The following is a 21,753-nucleotide window of genomic DNA, read 5'->3' as shown; positions in this document are numbered from 1 at the left end:
TGATCTTTTCACCTGCTTCTTATTCCCCAGCAAGTATCTTTAATTATATATCAGGCACCAGCAAATCAGGAAAAAGGCACCGTATCCCAGCGTAATCTCCATGACCTTTAGCCATGGCACGTCTCTCAGGGGGAAGGTTGAACCTCTCATTTTTATTTGGTGTTCATGTTCTTCCCTGGGAACGCCTTCTCCCCTTTCTGTCACCCGCACAAGGCGCCTGGAGCCCCCAGACGCGTGTGGGTGGCCACAGCAGGGCTGCGGGGGAACAGGTTTCCCCAGGGGGCACTGGAAGGGAGTGAATGTAAGAAGCACCACTTCTCGGAGCACCTCTGAGGCCACCTTCCTGCACACAAACACTTGTCAGGTGAAAAGCGGTGGCCCCAGCTGTCTGGGAAGCAAAGCTGGTGCCCTTCCCTCCTTTTCTCCTGTTTTGAGGTTTACATCAGCATAACCTCGCAATCATCCCCTGGCATTTCTGATATCAGTGTTTCATTTTGAATCAGAGCCTCAGGTGAAATTCGTTCCTCCTGAATTTGGTCATAATAACTGGCAGAGGGCTGCTGATGTGTACTTGAAAACATGCGTAACTGGCTTCGTTTCAAGAGCTGCCTTGAACCAAAGACCAGGCTGATCTCCCAACTCACCCATTCCAGGTTGTGGCTTTAAGGCAAGGAATTCTGGTGCCAGCTGTATGTGCAGCTGAAGGGTGTGGAGGCAAACCCTCAAAACTTGGGTGATGGATTGATTAGTGAGTCTCTGCATTCACTACAAGATATGCCTAATTTTTTCCAGAAACTCCCAGAAAGGCCAAATGACTATCATAAATTCCTGCCACTAGATCTATTTCTTAAGGGCCTTTTGAAGACAGGCACGTTGTAATTGACTTAACGGATGTTATCTGGGAGGTGCGACACATAGCTAGCTTTTCTTTAGCATGAAATCCGACCTCTGATCAGGCATCAGAAAAGGCTCTCACCAATGAGGGTAAGAGAAGGAGAAGGAAGGGGGTACAGAGGGAAAGAGGGAGGGAGGGACAGACCCGAATGAGGAAGGGAGGCAGAGAGGGAGGGAAGAAGTAATGCACTGATTTTTCACAGAGATGTTTATTCAATTTAGAAAGCTCTCCTTTATTGGGCGCCTGGGTGGCACAGTCGGTTAAGCCTCCGACTTCAGCCAGGTCACGATCTCACAGTCTGTGAGTTCGAGCCCCGCGTCGGGCTCTGGGCTGATGGCTCAGAGCCTGGAGCCTGTTTCCGATTCTGTGTCTCCCTCTCTCTCTGCACCTCCCCCGTTCATGCTCTGTCTCTCTCTGTCCCAAAAATAAAATAAAACGTTGAAAAAAAAATTAAAAAAAAAAGCTCTCCTTTATTCTGAGTTTATGCTCTTTATATATTTGAGGTGTTAACTTATCGTTTTGTGTATATGCCTTCTTTTGATATTAAAAAGACACTCCTTCTTTTTAGAGGAATGCTACGAGAACACTCCAGTGTGTATTTCCTCTTGATGGTAAAATGTCCATGCATCTAAGAAATGGTAGCCACCAGAGAGGTCAGTCTTTTTGAATGGATTGACAAAAGACGTAAACAACCGTGATAAATCCCAAACTGGTTTCTTGACATCACCTTGGTCTTACCTTAAACTAAGTGAAATAACAACTTTAGGGGATGCGTTGGCCACTAACAGATATCTAACTAATAGATACTAACAGATATCTAACTAATAGATACTAACAGGTATCTAGCTCATGTGACAGGAAACTGATAAATTTGGTGGAGGACAAAAATGGCGCTTGGCCTGGCTGGAGCCTGAAGGGATGCCAGCTGTGGGGAAGGGGTGAAGAGGTTCTAGAAGCCTGAGGAGCTGGATGGGGTACTGGGCCCCAGGGGAGATAGTATCCGGGGAGTAAAGGATGCTGTGAGGGAACACAGGCTCCCTGAAGACTGCCCATCACAGCCCTGGCCAGGGCGCACCCCCAGGCACCAGACATTCCTGAAGCCATTGTTTGCTCTACGCAGGAATGCTGATTTCTTCCCAGTAATGAGCTTTGGTGAGCTGGACAGGGCAGTCACCTTGCACACCATTCCTCTCTGCCGCCAGGTCTCAGAGCAGTGTTTCCGAGAAGACTGAGGTCTGTGACCTCAAAATTCATGGCGAGCTCACAAAGATCACACCCAAGACATTGAGCCAGCCTGTGACGCGAAGTGTGTGGCCACAAGACCTGCTGGCAGGGCTGACGGTGTGCTGGAAGCCGCGTCCACTGACCCTCGGTGGGCAGGAAGTGCACAGGTGGTGCCGGCCAGGTGGGCTTCACTGAGGAACAACAAGCCTCCCGGGCAGCGCTACAAATGGCGGTTGCAGTCATCATTATTGTGAGAGAGTCTGGGAAGTCATAGGGGGAGCAAAGTGAACTGACGTAAAAGCCAAAGACGCATCTCCTAGTGTCCATATTAAGAAATACTCTATTTTTGATAAAGAGGACCAACTCCAGCCTGAGGCAAACTAGTGGCGGAAGTGGCCAAGTTTGATTTTGGTCCACGGTTCTCCCAGTGCCTTCTGCCACTGAATTCATTATGTGTTGTTGGAAACAAATCATCTCCATGCCTGGAAGCTTAAAAACTTTAGTATCTCACGGCTTCTGTGGGGCGGGAGTCCAGGCACAGCTCAGCTGGGTGCCTGCAGCTAGAGGTCAACAAGTTCGCGAAGCTCATGAAAATGTCGTCAGGTTGCGTTGATCCACTTCCACGTTCACTTCCACGGCTGTCGGCAGGCCTTGGTGCGTTAGTGCCTCATGATAGGGATTCTCCACTGGCTACCTGAGAATGCTCACGGCATCGCAGCCGGTAATCCAAGAGACAAAGAACCCAAGTGCCCTAAGTCAGAAGCCCCAGTCTTTTTACAACCTAATCTCAGAGATAACACTACTGCTTTTATCATATTCTGCTCATGAGAAGTGAGTTACTGGGTCCAATTCAGACTCAAGGAGAGAGATTGCACAAGGGTGTGAATGCCAGGAGGTGGAGGCCATTGGGGGCCATCTGAGAGATAGCTATGCAGCTACCCACTTTATATTAATAATAACAGTAATGATAGAAGATATTAACTTGATAGGGTTTGGTGTGGAAATCGAATACAACAAGGTTTGAGAGAGGGCTTTAAAAATAGAGGCCCTACGCCTGGGTAGCTCAGTCAGTTAAGCATCCTACTCTTGGTTTTGGCTCACGTCATGCTCTCATGGTCATGGGATGGAGCCCCGCGTCGGGCTCTGTGTTGACGGCATAGAACCTGCTTGGGATTCTCTCTCTCCCTCTCTCTGCCCTTCCCCCACTCACACTTTCTCTCTCTCTCTCTCAAGATAAATAAACTGGTTTTTAAATTAAAAAAAAAAAAATAGAAGCCCCAGAAAGGCAATGTAATCAAGTGTCCTTAACTCACCCCCAGATCCAACTATGGAGGTAAGTCTGGAAATCTACATTTTAACAGTATCCCGTGCATACTTCAGGCCCACTAAGACTTAAGAATCACTCCTATACGTCATTATATTTTTCCCTTCTACTCTCTAAGTTGGGAAGAAAAGAAAGGCAGAGAAATTAGGTTAAAGTGAGGTGGAGGGGAACGGAAGCGTTGACTTTTTCAAACCCCTCCTTGGCTCTTCTCCCTGGGCTTTGTCCTCTAAGTGACTTTACTAGGCTGGGTCTGTCCTCGGAGCCACTGCTTGTGGGTAGAAACCTCAGCAATACCCAGTTACGTTTCACCAAATGAGTTGCACTCCAGCAGTGCCCTGATACCCCACTCAGTCTCTCCCCACCATTCAGTATGACCAATATCTCACCTTCTACAATTATTTCCTCCTACCCTACAGCAGCCTATCAGGCCAGACTTCTAAGACAGCTCTTAAGACAACAAACGTATTTGGCAAATGCCTCTGGCCTCGCAAACACATACACATATTTTTGATTAGCAGTAACACACCTGGAGGCATCTCTTGGCTTCCTCTTATCAACAGAAAACGCTTATTGTTTTACCCAGAAGCACATAGAGCCATGTCTACACGTGGTTTGTGGCAGAAATAAATAGGCGATTTTTACCATCAAACAAATCACCAGAAGCTGGAAGAGACGGTGAACGTTCGTCAAATCCATGCCCTTCCAGGCCAGCCAGGATGATCCACAAAACAGCACCACCAACACCTAATCCTGTCTCAACCCTCAGCATTATTTATTTTAAATGTCACTAAATCTTTCGTGTTATCATTTATAGCCTTTTCGCTAGTTCTGACCTCGGGAGAAATGAACAACAGGTGCTCACATAGCTTTTAATAAAAAGGTTAAGTCACTGCTCATCTTTGTCCCACCGTTGGGGGAGGCGGGGACATAAATTGTTGCCTCTCAGCTCTTTCTGCTTCGCTCCGGGTCATGTGCATTTCTGATAACAAGCAAGCCCGGTTTTGTCTAGGAGTGGATCAAGATGGTAAGTTATATTGGGGTCAGCCCAACTGGAATAGCCTCGTTTGCTTTTTACAAATTCTCCCCACGGGTGTTGGGTCCTGTGAGGTGATCTGGTTGCAACAGATGACATGTAAAAACTGCAATCAATCAATTTTTCCCAGTGCCACTTAAGAATCAGAGATGTAAAAACTTCGTTAGCTGCTCTTTGATTGCTTTCCTCTGGTAGGACTGAGCTTTGTTAAGACTAGGTTCTATAGTCATTCCGAATGAAAATCAAAGATAGTATTTGCCTTCCTTACTTTTTAATTATTTGCATGAGAAGGCCCTTGTGGAGCTAAATTCATAAGCGTTTTCAAAATGCACCACAGTCTTCCAAAGCAACCCCAAAATTAAGATCACGAAGGCCCTGTTATTTTTAGCTGCTGTTTATGAACTCTTGTGGCGAGGTGGGCAGAAGGAAGGTACCATTTTACAGACAGGGACCCAACCTAAGAAGTTGCCAAAGGTGACCCAGCAAAGCTGCAGCAAATCCGGACGCTACAACTTGGTCTCCCGGTCTTCAGCTCTGAGTTCTTGACACGACACATCACTCTGAAAGCAAACACTTTTCAGGGGCGCCTGGGTGGCTCAATCAGTTAAGCGTCCGGCTTCGGCGCAGGTCACGACCTCATGGTTTGTGGGTTTGAGCCCTGCTTTGGGCGCTGTGCTGTCAGCTCGGAGTCTGGAGCCTGCTTCAGATTCTGCGTCTCCCTCTCTACTCTTTGCCCTTCCCCTGCTCATGCTCTCTGTCTCTCGCTCTGTCTCAAAAATAAATAAACATTGAAAAAACTTAAAGAAAAAAAAAAACACTTTTCAAACTGCATTTCCATACACGCATGTAGATTTAAGGCCAGTAGTCGGTTTCCCTTTGCAGTCTCAATGAGCAACCTTTACTGAAGTTACATCACTACGATGGTTATTTAAATAACGCACAAAACCCCATCACAACATCTGGGGACACGATCCTCCAAATTTCACAAGCTTTATGCCGTCTGCCAGAGTTCAAGAATAAGTAACACGCCCAGTACAAGCCCTGCTGATGACTGCAAAGCCATCGTACTTACAGGTGGAAAGAATCATGGTTGTACTTCTGCAGGGAGTATACAAAGCAGCATTCAGTTCTTCAGCGGTGGTTCGGTCACAAAAACACATCTTTTAACTGAAATCATAGCTCACCCAAGATGTTTCTCACGAGCAAAGTTAACCCCACCTATTTTCCTGTTCTAAAAACCTCAGAGAAAAGTGTGTGAATGACAACCAAATGGCCTATATACGAAAGTTCAATAATCTACATCCAGATCTCTGAGGGTAGCTGCAATGGGTACCTCATTCCCAACTGTGTGGGCGATTCCAGAAAACAACATTTTCAAGAAGTCAACAACGTTTTTGTAAAAGAGACCTTAAAAAGCATCAAATCAAGCTGCCTTCTCTGGACACAGAAGGAGATGGATGCACAGATAGCACAAGGGACACAGTGGTAGAAAGAGAATTAGATTCTAGGTATCGAAGTATAAAGTCTAGAATGTTCTGTCCTCCCACTCAGTACTGACACCTCAAGGACCATATTACAAAACTTCATTTTTTTGTGGGGATGGAAAGCCAATTCAATAAGGTACCTAAAAGGTGACCGAGCCATGGCTGAGAAATATAAAAATGATGTCAATAAGAAATGCACTTAGGAATTATACTTCATCCTCTTGGAAAATATAACCAAGAATTAAAACTAAAAGGAACGATTCTAATGAAGACACAGCATATTCACATTGCCTTTCCTATTTCCTGCTTTATAGATTAAGATCTCGTTAAGCATTCTGGGTGGATTCTTCTATTTTTACTTCACTTTTTGCTTTACTTATGCTTTTATACAAAAACTTCTTTTAAGTTCCGGTGAAAATTTTGAAGATTGTTGAAGAAAAGGTTCCCAAATGTTGTCAGGTGTTACCCCACTTGTTTTCCACATCAACAGTATACGTAACGATTAGCACAAGGACTATACTCTGTCCTCACTTTCTTCAACACCATCCAGCACTTTGAACATAGCTCCTCCAGGTGAACAGGGAAGTGTGGGAAGGGACAGGGAGGGGTGGGAGGGGTCAAGGTGAAGGAGAAAGGAAGGAGAAAGACAGAAAAACCATACTCAAACCCGAGTATAACGAATATGGTCAACTCCTTGAATGAGCTACAATTCAGTTAAAAGGTACGTATGTGTTTGTGATGGGGGTACAGGTAAACAGGAAGATGAGGAGGAAGGTGGCAAACAGACAGTGACAAGACTTAAGATCATTTTTTTTCCATTATAAGGAGGGTACGGAAGGACAGCTCTCAGTGGATGGACAGACCCAAAGGGAAAGAGATGGCCCCCCCAGGGTCTTCGGGAGGCACTACTCAAGACAGCCAGCAACAGTTCTGTGTTCACACAACACCTGTGGCACAGGGGACGCCATGGCAGTCCCCAGAGTGATCAGAACTCCTTAAAGAAAGGCCCTGTGTGTTGGGTGTTTCTCAGCTTTCTACCCCCGTAAAACCAAGAAAAATGTATGGGGCAATACATGGCCTCTGCTACTGATAAGAAACTGTTTCTCTTCCCTGGGCTCATGAGCGAAAATGAAGTTTCCACCTCAGCTGGTGTCTTAGTCAGAGATTGTTAACAGTCAAAAACCCACTCAAACAAACTTGATCACAGGGTCTACCATGAGGCTATCTCACTGAGATAACTGTCTCACTGGGACAATCTCACTGATCCAGGAATCCAAGTCCAACCAGGTCTCCTGAAAACCATCTGGGAGATGGCTCAATACACCATTCTCTCCATTTTTCCTGGTTTCTCCGCCAGAAGCTGAACTTGCTCCTGGGTCTTGCTTGCAGTGGGGGCAGGCTTTGTTGTGAACATCACATTCTCATCATTCTCCCCCAGAGCCCAGCACCTCCACTTACAGCATCTATGTCCTGGGGCAGATTCTTAAGTCATAAAAAGTGATTGATTACCCCTAGTTCAACTTTTACCTAACCCCTTTTAGTGATAGATATCATGGGCAGGGTCAATCAGCCCAAACATGGGCCTGGTTAGGGGCTTAAATTAGACAGGTACCCCCAAACATGTCTGCCTAAATGGAGAGGGAATATTAATGGCAGAAGGGTCCAGACTTTTTTCTCTTCGATAAGGAATATTTGATCCCTGGGGGGAAAGAAATTGACAGCTGCAAGGCACAGTCCCTAGTCCTAAAAAGGAAAGCTCATGTGTTACAGAATTGAGCATGCTAATTAAAAGACAACTCATGTTTCTTATAAATATATATCTTTATATATTATATATTTACAATATATACAGCATACAAATATTTTTAATATAATACTAATCGCAGTCTTAAAAACAGAGGTTTTCAAAACAAAAGAAGGGTACTTATCCAAGATGGGTTCCTGATTCTTCCAGAACCCACATTCCAGACAATGCCTCAGGCCCAGATTTCCACAGACGTCAAAGGAAAGAGAAGGGTTGCTGGAACAAGGCTCTATTTCCCTATCTCTTCCCAGATATCCTGACCTTCACTGGCACCAGCTAACATGGCCCCATGTACACCCCTAAAAAGGGCAAACCTTGGGGTCTGGGCATGGTACCTCGTACGTGGTAGGCACTCAAATACCTGTGGAATGGATAAAAGTGAGTGCTTTCCATCGCCATCTCTAAGGCAGCATTTCCATAATCTGAAAGGTTCAGTGCCAGAGCTCAGGCTGGTCTAGAAGCAAATGCTTTAGGTGTTTCCACTTTATAAGTAAAACAATCTACACATCCGAGTGCTAAATAAATTAAAAGTTAGCCACAAAGTGCCATTTCTTCCTCATGCTTTGGAATCTGGAAGTCACAGATCACACCATCACTTATCTTCCAAAAGCTTCTTCACATTCGACTAGTTCATCTATCGTGCGCAGCAAATCTTCAAAGGAAGGCCTTCCCTCCGGTTTCTACAATGAAAAATCAAAGAGAAGCTGTGGGTTCCAGAATCCATTCCAAAACTAATTTCTCACTGCTCAAACTCACATAACTGCAAGATACTGATCGTCTGGTACTAGAACATGCAGGCATCTCCAAATGGGACCTCTCTATTCTACACATACTATTGCTAGACAAACCTTTCTCCTACACTGCTTTTGTGTTTCCACTCAAGAAGCTAAGAGAGCTCTTTATTGCCTGCAGAATCAAGTCCTGCTAATTCGCAGTGCCCTCTATACCTTTCCCCTCCCCCACCCTCTTGCTACCCAGTTTCATTTCCCACAAAAACTCTCACATGGGCTTTCTACTCTATCAGACCAATCTCTATCCTCAGGTACACACACCACACTCATTACCACCACCTTACCTTTGCTCATGATGTCCTCTCCCACCCCCAGTAGCCCTTCCTGCCCAGGCCACTCCCATGCCAATCAGTGCTCTTTGGAGGCATCATAGTAAGTGGCCACGAGCATAGGCTCCACCTCTCTGTAGCAAAGTGGCCTTGGACAAGTGTCAACTTTGTGGGCCCTGGTCTTCTCATCCACAAAGTGGTCACAGTAAAAGTCTCTGTACCTCAAAAGGTTATTTTGAGAACTAAATCTAAAACACTTGGTACCGTGCCTAGCACACAATATATGTGAGTTAATACTATCTTTCAAAAGTCATTTTAGTGCCTAATCTCTTCTATGAGGTGACATTTTAATACATGGGGAAGGAACACTTCCAAAGACTATGAGTAAAGAGATCTGGGGAAGTCGAGGTTTGGAGAAAGAAACCCTCTCTCGTGAAAGAGTAATAGTTCAACAGTACAAGAAGTCTGCGGAAAGAAGAGCTACTTCTCCAGGATTATTCCCCGAGTCCCTAACTCAGGCAACTGGGACAGGATTTCTACTTGGGAGTGGGGTGGCAGCCTGCATTTATTATCTTATTTTCATCTTCCATGTCTTCACATTCTTCTTCCCGTTACTCAGACCTGATTTGAGAGGGCTGGCTTTCCACCTAGAGTTTGGAATCATACAAAACGTGCACTGACTCACTAGGCTGTGAAGACTATACGTTACTAATCTACCAAGCCCAGATCCCTACATGTTTTCAGGATTCAGGAAGAAAGCACACAAAAAATCGTTACCTCCTGCCAACACCTCAGCATCATCTCGTACACGTATTTGGATGCCAACTTCGGCCTATAGAGTCGGTGGCCACGGGTAACCATGGTTACCACTTCATAGTTGGTGTTTTTCTCAAACGGCATTCTGCCTTCGGTGAATATTTCCCACATTAAAACACCTGGAAAAAGAAAGAGAAGGATCACCCACGGATGTGCCCACTTCCTCTTCAGAGCAGAGGCGAGGAAAAAGAGACCATGTTCTTACCAAATGACCAGACGTCTGATTTGCTGCTAAAGCGGCTGTAATTAAACACCTCCGGTGGACACCACTTCACTGGAAATTTTGCACCAGAAGAACTTGTGTACTGATCATCCAAGACATACCTAAAGTAAGACACGCCATAGGTTTACGCCTCTGAGCTACGATCTACATTTTGTACATGCTCTTCAATTTTTTTTTTCTTTCCTCTTAGAATCAAAAACACAGTTGACTGAAGTCCAACAAGCATCCGGTTGAAGCTAAATGTTTGCCTCAGTGGCCACGCCTGGTGATTTCCATCTTCCTCTGAGCTTCATTTATGTGCTTGAGATGGGCACGTTGTAACATTAGTACCTGCCCTTTTGTGTTTCTGTGTTGTGTTTGTTTTTTATAATAGAGGCAGAACACAATAAAAGAGTTAGCAAACTTTTTGGGGGGGGGTTAGCAACTTTGTTCTTTAAACAAAATTTAACCCGAAGGGCCCACATGTAAAACATCTAAAGCAGAGCTGCTCTAAAGGAAGTGGTGCAGAGCATTTGGAGACGCATGTGCTTTTAGCCCCCACAATTCCACAGAGTGCAATTTAAACCTACAGCAAATGAAAACAGCAAATTGCAAAATGACATATGTAAATGGTGGAGTATATATTTATATGCCATGACATCTGTCCCACACACACACACAATTACGCACTCAAAACAATACTATGTAATTTTTGCTATGCAAGCTTACTTATGTTCTTCTGGATAGACACACACAAACTGGTAACTCTGGCTACCTGGGGGGAGGACCTTTGATCGGGGCGGTGAATATGGGGACTTCAGCCCTTTCCGTTATGTGTTCTGTGTGTATTTACAAAAGGAATGCATTTATGTATCACATGAACATATCAAGTTAATTTCTAAAAGCTCCATGAGAAAACATTCACATAATTGCACAAAATTCCTTTGCTGCGTGGACAAGGATGGTAACAATGCCACCATGGGCTGGATCAAATTGTCAATCAGGGGAGTCGGAATTCAGTGTTTAATGAGGATTTTAGAGGGGCTGATGCGAAAGCACAGATTTTCTGAAAGCCAAACCTGTGAAAATCAAACATGTGAAACTGGAGGACTGCCCCTCAGAGAAAATCTTCATAAAAAGCATATCAAGAGCAGGGGTAAGTACTGCCCTGGCAGGCAGCAGTCCTGTTCTCATTAGGAACTAAACATGGCCTGTATGACCTGTTCCTTCTGTGGCTTCATACCTGCTCCTTGTGCTGGCCCTGGGCTAACCACCCTGGCCCTCTTTTGATTCCTTCAGCAGGCCAAGCTTGTCCCAGATTTCAAGCTTTTATATTTGCTGTTTCTTCCACCTGGAATATTTTAGCCTCAGATTTCCACCTAATTGGCTATTTCTGCCTTTTTGGTCTCAGTTCAAATATCCTGGTCTCAAAGAGGTCTTGCGACATGAGTAGGCATTTTCCAAAGAAGACATTCAGATGGCTAACAGACACATGAAAAGATGCTCAACATCGCTCATCATCAGGGAAATGCAAATCAAAACCACACTGAGATACAACCTCACACCTCACATCAGAATGGCTGAAATCAACAACACAAGAAACAACGGGTGTTGGCGAGGATGCAGTGAAGGGGCAACCCTCTTGCACTGTTGGTGGGAATGCAAACTGGTGTAGCTGCTCTGGGAAACAGGGTGGAGGTTCCTCAAAAAACTGAAAACAGAACTACCCTATGATCCAGCAGTCGCACTACTAGGTATTTACCTAAAGGATACAAAAATACAGATTCAAAGGGGCACGTGCACCCCAGCATAGCAAAACTATCAACAATAGCCCAACTAAGGAGACAGCCCAAGCGTCCATTGACTGATAAATGGATAAAGAAGACGTGGTACATATATACAATGGAACATTACTCGGGCATCAAAAAGAATGAAATCTTGCCATTTGCAATGATGTGGATGGAGCTGGAGTATATTATGCTAAGCAAAGTAAGTCGGTCAGAAAAAGACAAATACCATATGATCTCACTCATACGGCTTAAGAAACAAAACGGATGAACATATTGGGGAGGTGGAGACAGGGAAACAAACCATAAGACACTCTTAATGACAGAGAACAAACAGGGTTGATGGAGGGAGGTGGGTGGGAGATGGGCTACATAGGTGATGGGGATTAAGGAGGATACTTGTGATGAGCACTGGGTATTGTATGTAAATGATGAATCACTGAATTCTGTTCCTGAAACCAATATTGTGCTGTATGTTAACCAGAATGGAAATACAAATGTGAGAACACAAACAAAAAACAAAAAGAAAAAAACACAAAGAGGTCTGTCTTCCAAAGCACCACAGCTACTATGACCCCACCCCACACCATCACTCCCCCCCACTAGCCCCAAGTGACCTCTATCTTAGGGATGAGCAAACTTCTTCTGTAATGGGTCACGTGATAAATATTTCAGATTTTTCAGGTGATACAGCCTCTGCCACCACTATCCAACTCTGCCTTTGTAGTGTGAAAGCAGCCACAGACAACACGTAAGTATTTACGCACACTGACATTTGAATTTCAGATAATTTTCACATGTCACGAACTTCTTTTAAGTTTTGCCAATCATTTAAAATTTGGAAAACCACTGTTGGCTCACAGGCTGAATAAAGAGGTGTTGGGTCACATCTGGGCCAGAGGCCATGGTGTGCTGATCCCTGCTCTGTCACACCACTGTGTTTTCCCTTCTTCATGATTGTCTCAGGTCTATGTCTCTCTCTCCTCCTGAATATAAGCCGCATGCGGGCAAGGACCCATATGCCTTATTCTCTGCTCTGGTTCAGCCTAACACCCTGGCACACAGTAGGCACCTAATTTCTTTACGGATGGATGTACGGATGAGTGAATGGACAGAGAGGAGAAAAAGGACAAACAGTATGTTTTCAAGGTCTTTTCTAACACACCATTAAAATTACAAAAATTATGAGAATAAAAACACAACAGATTTAGGTATTCTAAGAACTTTACCCCTAAATACATTTTCTGTGAAAACAAAAGATTCTAGAAATCTAACCCAAACCAAGGAAAAAATGAAAGTAACATATTTAACATGCTATACTACCACCTAGTGGAGAGAATTATTAACATTGCAATGCACACTTTTTTAATGAATTCATGTATCACAGAACCGTGAACAAGATTTCCTTTCTCCTTCGTCAGTGCAGAATATTCCCATGCTTATTAATTCTACAAGCTAATGTGACTATCACCTGAAGCCACATAATAAAGCATGAAGAAGTCATAATTTCTCAATAATTTGTTGACCTGAGAAAAAGCCCAAGGTAGCAGTAAAATGGATACATTCAGCAAAGAAATTTTTCAAAATACAGATAATCTAATTTATTTTATTTCCTTATATCAAAACACACTAAAAAGCAGAAACAACAATTAGTCTGCCTATGAAAATGATGAGTACTACAGATATTTTGCTAATAGAACAAAAGATGTGGTTTAAAAACAGCTCTTAAATAGGCCTCAGAGAAAGAAGCTGACACAGTCAAACTGCAAAGAAAAAGCCAGGCTTTCTGTACCTTCAAAGGTCACCGTCTCATATTAATTTAATCCAAAACTGATAGAAAACGTTCACATAGACTCAGCCTTACCTGGCCATTCCAAAATCAGATACTTTCACAACTCCCGCCTCATTTACTAGACAATTTCTGGCAGCCTGGAAAATAACATTTCAACGGTATAATAGTTACAAAGTTCTATAAAGAAAAAAATATATAAATTCTGTTTATATTAAACTTAATATAGCCCAGTCAACATTTACAGAAGGTGGAAATGTCTCTTCATAAATTGTTTTTATCCCCATGGAATTGTCTCCAACATATATTTGAAAAAATGGGTAGGAAGACAGGTCAGCAGGTCGTATGCGCAATAGGGCATTATTACATGACGTCACCAATTGTCAGACCCAAATGAGGACTAACCAGATCAACCTACTTCCCCCGCCTCCCATTCCTATTTTTATTAAACTGTGAGATTTTCTTACTGATAACATCTCTCTTTTTTTATTTATTTTGAGAGAGAGAGAGAGAGAGAGAGAGAGACATTGAGAGAGCGCAAGCGTGCACATGCACATGAATGGGCGAGGGACAGCGAGAAACCCAAGCAGGCTCTGCACTGTCAGCACCCGAGGTGGGGCTCCATCTCATGAACTGTGAGATCATGACCTGAGCCGAAACTAAGAGTCAGACACCTAACCGACTGAGCCACCCAGGTGCCCTGATAATGACATCTCTTGAAGTCCTTAATCTAGGTTCTCACTAGGTGAGTTTAATGGCAAACAACAAAGGTAACTGATAGGTAATTAATCTTTTACCCAATAGTTTTGCTCAATGACTGGTTGTCCTGTTCTCAGTCAAAAAAAAAAAAAAACAAAAAACAAAAAACCCAGCCATGTGCAAAATAGTTTGCCTTGTCATTCATAATGTTTCCAGCATATTGTAGTATGATACATGAAATTGGTCAAAAACAATTCTGGATTATTTAATTTGTATTCTCTTGCCCATTCTTTAAATTTCAAGAAAACAGTTTTGTAAAAAGATAGTACTTCTCCGAAGGGAAACATGGTAACAATATTTTTAATGCCATAACCTGTGGGCTAAGATGCATTTTCTTTTTTGAGAGAAAGGGGACAAGTGAGCGAGGGGCAGAGAGAGAGGGAGACAGAATCCCATGAGAGCAGAGACAGAGAGAGGGAGAGAGAGAGAGACGCGGGGCTCAAGCTCACCTATGTGGGGCTTGAGCTCACCTGATGGTGAGCAAACCATGAAATCATGACCTGAGCCAAAGTCCAATGCTTAACTGATTGAGCCACCCAGGTGCATTTTTATTCCTGATACTTCTAGCATTTTATTCTCTGTATGTGGCAGCCACTTATATGAAATTATTCCTGCTGAATGCATTTTAAGAGTCTCTTCTAAAGTTCCCCAGATTTCCCCCCTTTCCTACGGAGATGCCTTCTAATGCCTTCACTTCACGGTCAACAGCATTCTTTGCTCAAAAGACAGGAGCATCAGAATCTTCCCTTCAGGGGTGACACAAAACTACCACAGTGATGTCAATATCATAAGCACAAAATTATCAAAATTGCTTTCACCAAGATATGGCCTGTGTGGACAGATGTAGTCTGCCATACTCCTGTAGGCATCCAATTTTCATCAGTTTTGAAAGTACAAAAAAAGAGGAAGGTGCTTAATTCACAACTTTCAATATGACAAGAGAAGTTCTTTATCATTGCTAAGCATAATAAGAACAAGGAATGTTTTACATATATAGATATATATAATATCTATATCTATATCTATATATACATATCACATCTTCTATTTTACAGAGTCCTTTGCCCCAATCATATGTTATAATCTTGAAAACAGTCTTGTAAAAGAAAAGTCCAGGACCAGAAGGCTTCACTGGTGAATTTTACAAAACATTTTTTTTTAACGTTTATTTCCTTTTGAGAGACAGAGAGAGACAGAGCATGAGCAGGAGAGGGGCAAAGAGAGAGAGGGAGACACAGAATCCAAAGCAGGCTCCAGTCTCTGAGCTGTCAGCACACAGCCCGACGCAGGGCTCGAACTCACAGACCACGAGATCATGACCTGAGCTGAAGTCAGATGCTCAGCCGACTGAGCCACCCAGGCGCCCTGAATTTTACAAAACGTGTGAAGAAAAACTAACACATATCCTTCTCAAACTCTTCCAAAATATTGAAGAGGAGAGAATACTTCCAAACTCATTTTATGAGGTAAGCACTTCCCTGACACCAAAGCCAGACAAGGACACTATAAGAAGAGAAAATTATAGGTCAATATCCCTGATGAACACAGATATTTAAAAGATCATCAACAAAATATTAGCAAACAGAACTCAACAATACATTAAAAGGATCATACACCATGATCAAAAGGGATTCATCACCAGGATGCAGGGATGGTTCAACATATGCAAATCAATAAATGTGGTATATGTATATGTATATATCACATTATCAGAATGAAGGATAAAAATCATATGACTATCTCAACAGATGCAGAAGAAGCATTTGTCAAAAGTTAATACCCATTTATAATAAAGAGTTTTATGATAAAAACTCTCAACAAGTTAGTATAAAAGGAATATACCTCAACATAATAAAGGTCATATATGACCAACCCACAGCTAATATCATACTCAACAATGAAAAGCTAAAAGCTTTTCCTCTACGATCAGGAACAGACAATGGTGTCCACTCACCACATCTATTCAACATAGTACTAAAAGACCTAGCCAGGGTAATTAAGCAAGAAAAAGAAAAGGCATTCAAATTGGAAAGCAAAATTAAAATTGTCTTTGTTTGCAGTTGACATGATCTTATATGTAGAAAATCCTAAAAAAAACAAAAACATATTAGCACTAATAAATAATTTCAATAAAGTTGTATCATACAAAATCAATACACAAAAATCAGTTGCATTTCTATACACTAACAATGAAACATCTGAAAGAAATTAAGAAAACAAATGCATTTATAATAACACCAAATACAATAACATAGTTAGGAATAAATAAATTTAACCAAAAAGGCAAAAATCCAAAAACTCATAAACTTTTGATGAAAAAAAAAAATACAAACAAATGGAATGCTACCCCTTGTCCATGGGTTGCAAGAATTAATATTGTTTAAAAGTCCATACCACCCAAAGCAATCTACATTTGATGTAATCCCTTTCAAAATTCCGTTGGTACAATTCACAGAAATAGAAAAACAATCCTAAAATTCATATGTAACTACAAAAGACATAAAGTAGCCAAAACAACCTTGAGAAAGAAGAACAAAACTAGAGGCACCACATGTTCTGATTTAAAGCTATATTACAAAGCTATAGTAATCAAAACAGTATGATACTAGCACAAAAACAAATATATAGACCAACGGAAAAGGATACAGAGTCCAGAAATAAATCCGTACATATATGGTCAACTAATCTTTGGCAAAGGGGCCAAGAACACACAGTGGGGAAAACACAGTCTCTTTAATAAATGGTGCTGGCAAAATTGGGTATCTATATGCAAAATAATGAAATTGGACCTCTATTTTACACCATACACAAAAACTGACCTGAAATGGATTAAAGACTTAAATGTAAGTCCTGAATCCAGGTCTAGAAGAAAACAGGGGAAAGCCCCTTGACATGATCTTGGCAATGAATTTTTGGATATGGCACCAAAAGCACAAGCAACAAAAGCAGAAATAAATAACTAGGCTACATCAAACTAAAAACCTTTGCATAGCAAGGTAAATAGTCAACAAAATAGAAAGGAAAACTACAGACTGGGAGAAAGTATTTGCAAAACCATATAACCAATAGAGGTTTATATAAAATATATAAAGAAATCATACAACTCAGTACCAAATAAAAGGAAATAATCCAATTTTTTAAAGGGGCAAAGAACCTGAATACACATTTTTTTCAAAAAAAAAAAAAACCCATACAAATGGCCAACAGGTATATGAAAGGGGGCTCAACATCATCAATCATCAGGGAAATGCAAATCAAAAGCACAGTAAGATATCATTCCACATCTATCAGGATGGCTAGTATCAAAAACACAAGAGATAACAAAAGTTGGCAAGGAGGAAACAGAGGAGAAAGTGGAACCCCTGTATATGATTCGTGGGAATGTAAATTGGTACGGCCATTATGGAAAACAGTATTGGAGTCTACTCAAAAAATTATAAGTAGAACTACCATATGATCCAGGAATTCCATTTCTAAATATATACAAAAGGAAATGAAATCAGTACTTCAAAGAGATGTCTGTACCCCCATATGCACAGGAGCATTACAATAGCTAAGATATGAAACAATCTAACTGTTCATCAATGGATGAGTGAATAAAGTTGATGTGGGGTGTATGCACACACATACACACACACACACAGAGGAATATGCCATAAAAAAAGATCTTGTTATTGTGGCAACAGAGATGAACATAGAGGGCATTATCCGAAGTGAAATGAGCCAGACAGAAAGACAAATACTGTATGACATTATTTATATAAGGAATCTTAAGAAAAAATGTGAAACTCATTATGTTCTGAGGACATGTATAGCACGATAACTATAATTAATAACACTGTATTATTTAATCGCAATTTACTAAAAGAATAAATATTAAGCATTCTTAACCACATGTGAGCTATGGATATAATTAACTTGACTGTGATAATCATTTCACAATGTGTACACATATCAAGTCATTATGCTCTATACTTTAAATTTATACAATTTTGTCAATTATACTTCAGTAAAGCTGGGGTGGGGGTGGAAGCAGTCTTGTGAGCAAACCAGTATTCTAACCCACCCACAATTTACAGATGTAGAAACAGAATCTAAGTCTTCCATATACAAATCTTCAGCTCTTTATTATAACCTAAGACTACAGATGGCATTGCACAGTGGCCACAGTATGGACTCCAGAGCCAAACTCCCCGGGTTCAAATCCCAACTCCACAGTTTCCTTGATCATTGGTAAGTTATTTTATCCTATTTGCGCCTCAGTTTCCTCATCTGTAAAGTGAGAATAATAATAGTACCTACTTCTTAGAGTTGTTATAATGATTAAATGACTCAACATGTGTTAAATACCTATTAAAGCAATGCCTGTTTAAGGTGATTGTTAAATTTTTGTAAACGCTTTACTGTTACTCTGGAAGAAATGCATCCATGCTTTATGACAAAAAAGTTAAAACTAAAATGTGAAGGGGCCCTTGACTGGCTCAGTTGGTTAAGTTTCCAACTCCTGATCTCAGTTCAAGTCCTGATCTCAGGGTATTGAGTTCAAACCCCACATTGGGCTCTGTGCTGGGCATGAAGCCAGCACTACTTAAAAACAACAACAACAACTAAAATATGGAAAAAAGTCCCAGGTGGAAAATCACATTCTTTTTGATGAAAGAATCACCTTTAAGGTTTAACAGGAACTGATAGGCCCATCAACAAGCTGAAAATAGATACATTTCAGAAGAATAGGCAGACAAGAAAAAACGAAGGAAAAAATGGAGGAGGTAGGGAGAGAGAGAGAGAGAGAGAGAGAGAGAGGAGAAATTAAGAAGTATCTCCATCACAATAATTTAGAACCAGTAATAGATTCCTTTTTCTAGTATTTTGAGGAGTTAACATGGGCTTCCATCTTTTCCCAGTGATTTGAGAAATAAGGAAAATAAGCCAAGGGTTTCTGTTGTAGCTTCTGCTCTAGCTTACAGTGTATGTGGTGGGAAAGAGCTGGGGATTTAGTGACAGTCAGCCCTTAACTTCCCCACGTTATCACCTTATGCAAGTCATTTCCTGTCTCTCAAGCTAATTTTCTTACATATCAATGACGATCAGAAAGACTAGCTGTCACCTGAGATTAACGGGGCTCAAGTACTTAATACATGGTAAGTTGCTTAGAAATAATTACCTATGTAATTACATATTATTTATACAGTTGTCTACGTAATTATGTATTAGATGTATTAGATTTAGTAAAGATCTTTCTGTTAAAATTATGAGGCAAGTCAAACTGACCAAGTTTAAAGATAATGATGGGACACTGTTGAGAACAGAAAGTGGGTATTAATACATCATTGCTCACGTGCTGCCCCAGTGTCACAAAGGAACTGGGCCACCGAACGGGAACACAGGTGGTTTCTGATTACCAGATCTCTGTGGATGAAGCTGTTTCTCTCCAGGTACTCCATCCCTTCACACACATCTTGACACATGCTCAGCAGCATATCTCTACTAAAATGACCTTGTCTCTGCCGGAGGAAATTCAGAAGACAGCCCCTTTCCATGAACTCCGTAACAATGTAAATTGGTTTCTGCTGGGTGCATACGCCATAAAGCTGTACCAGCTTCGGGTGTGTGAGCTTCCTGGGAGGAAAGTCATGCATACATATGGTTACTATAGGAAAAGAAACCAGCAGGGCTATTAGCTGGAGCCAGGCTAAAAGAGCAATGGGAAAGAACAGAGTAACTTACATCATCACTTTAGCTTCTTCTATAAAGTCTTCCTCACACATGGCACCTTCCCTAATAGCTTTGATTGCAACTTTGTATTGAGCTCTCCACTTGCCAAGCCTCACGACTCCAAACAGTCCGCTCCCCAGTTCCCTCATAAAGGTCAGCTCTGAAGGGTTGATCTCCCATTTTTCTGTGAGACAGAGGGAGAAAGTGATAACATTTAATAAGGAGAACACAGCATGAATCCGCGGGAAACAAAGAAACTACAACCAAGGTCAATGTCAAAGTTACAGGCTCGTACAACTGCCAGTAAAACATACAGCAGACTTGCAACGTGCATCTAAACTACAAAAGGTGGCTTTCCCCCCTCTGGGGGATGATGGACTGCCTTCCGAGCCGTCACAATACAAGCAACATGAACTGCAGAAAGCAAGAAGATAATGAACAATATGCTAATAACAATAGAGCTTAAAAGTGCTTAGGAAAAAAAAACAAAATCAAACGCTTCCTCCTTTAGCATTCTTCCCCCTCAGTTTTGTTTTTTGTTTTTTTTCCCCCAATTACATCAGGTTGGAAAGAATTTAATCTTCTGTTTAAAAGGCTTTTGCTGGAAGCAACAAAGACCTCAAGTGGATGCCTTCTTTATTACCCCCATCCTTAATTTCCTGTGAGTAACCAACAAGGCTAGTGAGAACCAGGAAAGGATTTGGTTTATTTTAGAAATAACATGGCAGTGCTTATTTTTCACCAACAGGAAGTTTTCTGAATTATGAATAATGATGAAAACAGAAAATCGAGGGTTACCATAGCTATGAGTACAATCATCTAAAAACCCATACTATAAAACTATGAAAACAGTTCTACTATGTGGAATCCTAAACATCTAAACTGGTCTTGGGGTGATGGATTTTTTTCAAGGAAAGTTAGCCAGTGCAACTATGAAATGAGTTACCATAGCTGAATCCTGCAGTGGTCGGTGCATTCTTCTCCCTCACGTTAACTGGGTACCGCAGCCTTGTGACGAGTCCTGGAGGTCAGAGAGAGCAGTGCAGTTGAATTCATTCTTAATCACTCCGCATGGTAAAGCACAAACCTTAGAAACTCCTGTACAAAGTCCATTCATTTTCCACTAAGTGCTCATCCTCTGTGGGTACATACAGTACCCTGCTATATGCTAGCGAAAAATAAAACCAGAGGAAGGCAGGCAGGAAGAAGATAATCCTATACTTTGAGTTGACCATTTCATATTTTTACAGAACATAAAAAAAACTTTTAAAGATAGAAATGCTTTTATTCACTCAACAAACACTGCCTTTTAAATATTACCGTGTTCTGGGGCACCTGGGTGGCTCAGTTGGTTAAGTGTCCAGCTCTTGATTTTGGCTCAGGTCATGATCTCGCGGTTCATGAGTTCGAGTACCGGGTCGGGCTCTGTGCTGACAGTATGGAGCCTGCTTGGGATTCTATCTCTCTTCCTCTCTCTCTGCCCCTCCCTGCCTTACTTTCTCTCATAAATAAATAAATAAATTTAAATAAATAAATAAATAAATAAATAAATAAATATTACAGGGTTTATCAAGCTCTCTGCTAGCATATTTGCTTCTCAAACATTTTTGAAAATGTTAAAAGGTTTCTAACAGTTACTATCGCTTATTATTTCATGTTGTTTTCCAATGAGATCCGAACTATGAAAGGGATTTAAGGTAGTCTATTAAAAATTAAAGTGATTCACCTTGCTAACTCAATACAAGTAACCTTAGCATAAATAGAGGCTCTAAAATATCAACAACTGGAAGAGAAACTACTGGAAGTCAGTGAGGTGGGGTAAACCCTTTAACGTAAGTTGCTTCCAGCACTAAATGAGAAG

At 41.6% G+C, this 21,753-nt stretch overlaps 2 protein-coding genes across 3 annotated transcripts in view; both read right to left on the bottom strand.

Moving 5' to 3' along the window:
- Positions 1–7,644, bottom strand: part of TXK (TXK tyrosine kinase) — a 66,246-nt gene extending 58,602 nt beyond the window's left edge. The window contains exon 1 of the mRNA XM_023253138.2: positions 5,549–7,644. Coding sequence (XP_023108906.1) covers positions 5,549–5,636 — 88 coding nt within the window. The 5' untranslated portion in view covers positions 5,637–7,644. The remainder of the gene's footprint in view (positions 1–5,548) is intronic.
- Positions 7,645–7,762: 118 nt separating this feature from the next.
- TEC (tec protein tyrosine kinase) overlaps positions 7,763–21,753 on the bottom strand; it is a 127,121-nt gene continuing 113,130 nt past the window's right edge. For both annotated transcript variants that reach the window (XM_023253137.2, XM_045056405.1), the window contains exons 12-18: positions 20,839–20,913; positions 19,905–20,076; positions 19,580–19,796; positions 13,494–13,558; positions 9,846–9,964; positions 9,602–9,759; positions 7,763–8,444 (exon numbers count right to left, since the gene is read on the bottom strand). In XM_023253137.2, the coding sequence (XP_023108905.1) occupies positions 8,361–8,444; positions 9,602–9,759; positions 9,846–9,964; positions 13,494–13,558; positions 19,580–19,796; positions 19,905–20,076; positions 20,839–20,913 (890 nt within the window). In that variant the 3' untranslated portion in view covers positions 7,763–8,360. The remainder of the gene's footprint in view (positions 8,445–9,601; positions 9,760–9,845; positions 9,965–13,493; positions 13,559–19,579; positions 19,797–19,904; positions 20,077–20,838; positions 20,914–21,753) is intronic.

The sequence above is a fragment of the Felis catus genome, chromosome B1 (genome assembly GCF_018350175.1).
Source record: "Felis catus isolate Fca126 chromosome B1, F.catus_Fca126_mat1.0, whole genome shotgun sequence".
NCBI lineage: Eukaryota > Metazoa > Chordata > Mammalia > Carnivora > Felidae > Felis > Felis catus.
This window is presented reverse-complemented; position numbering and strand designations above follow the sequence as displayed.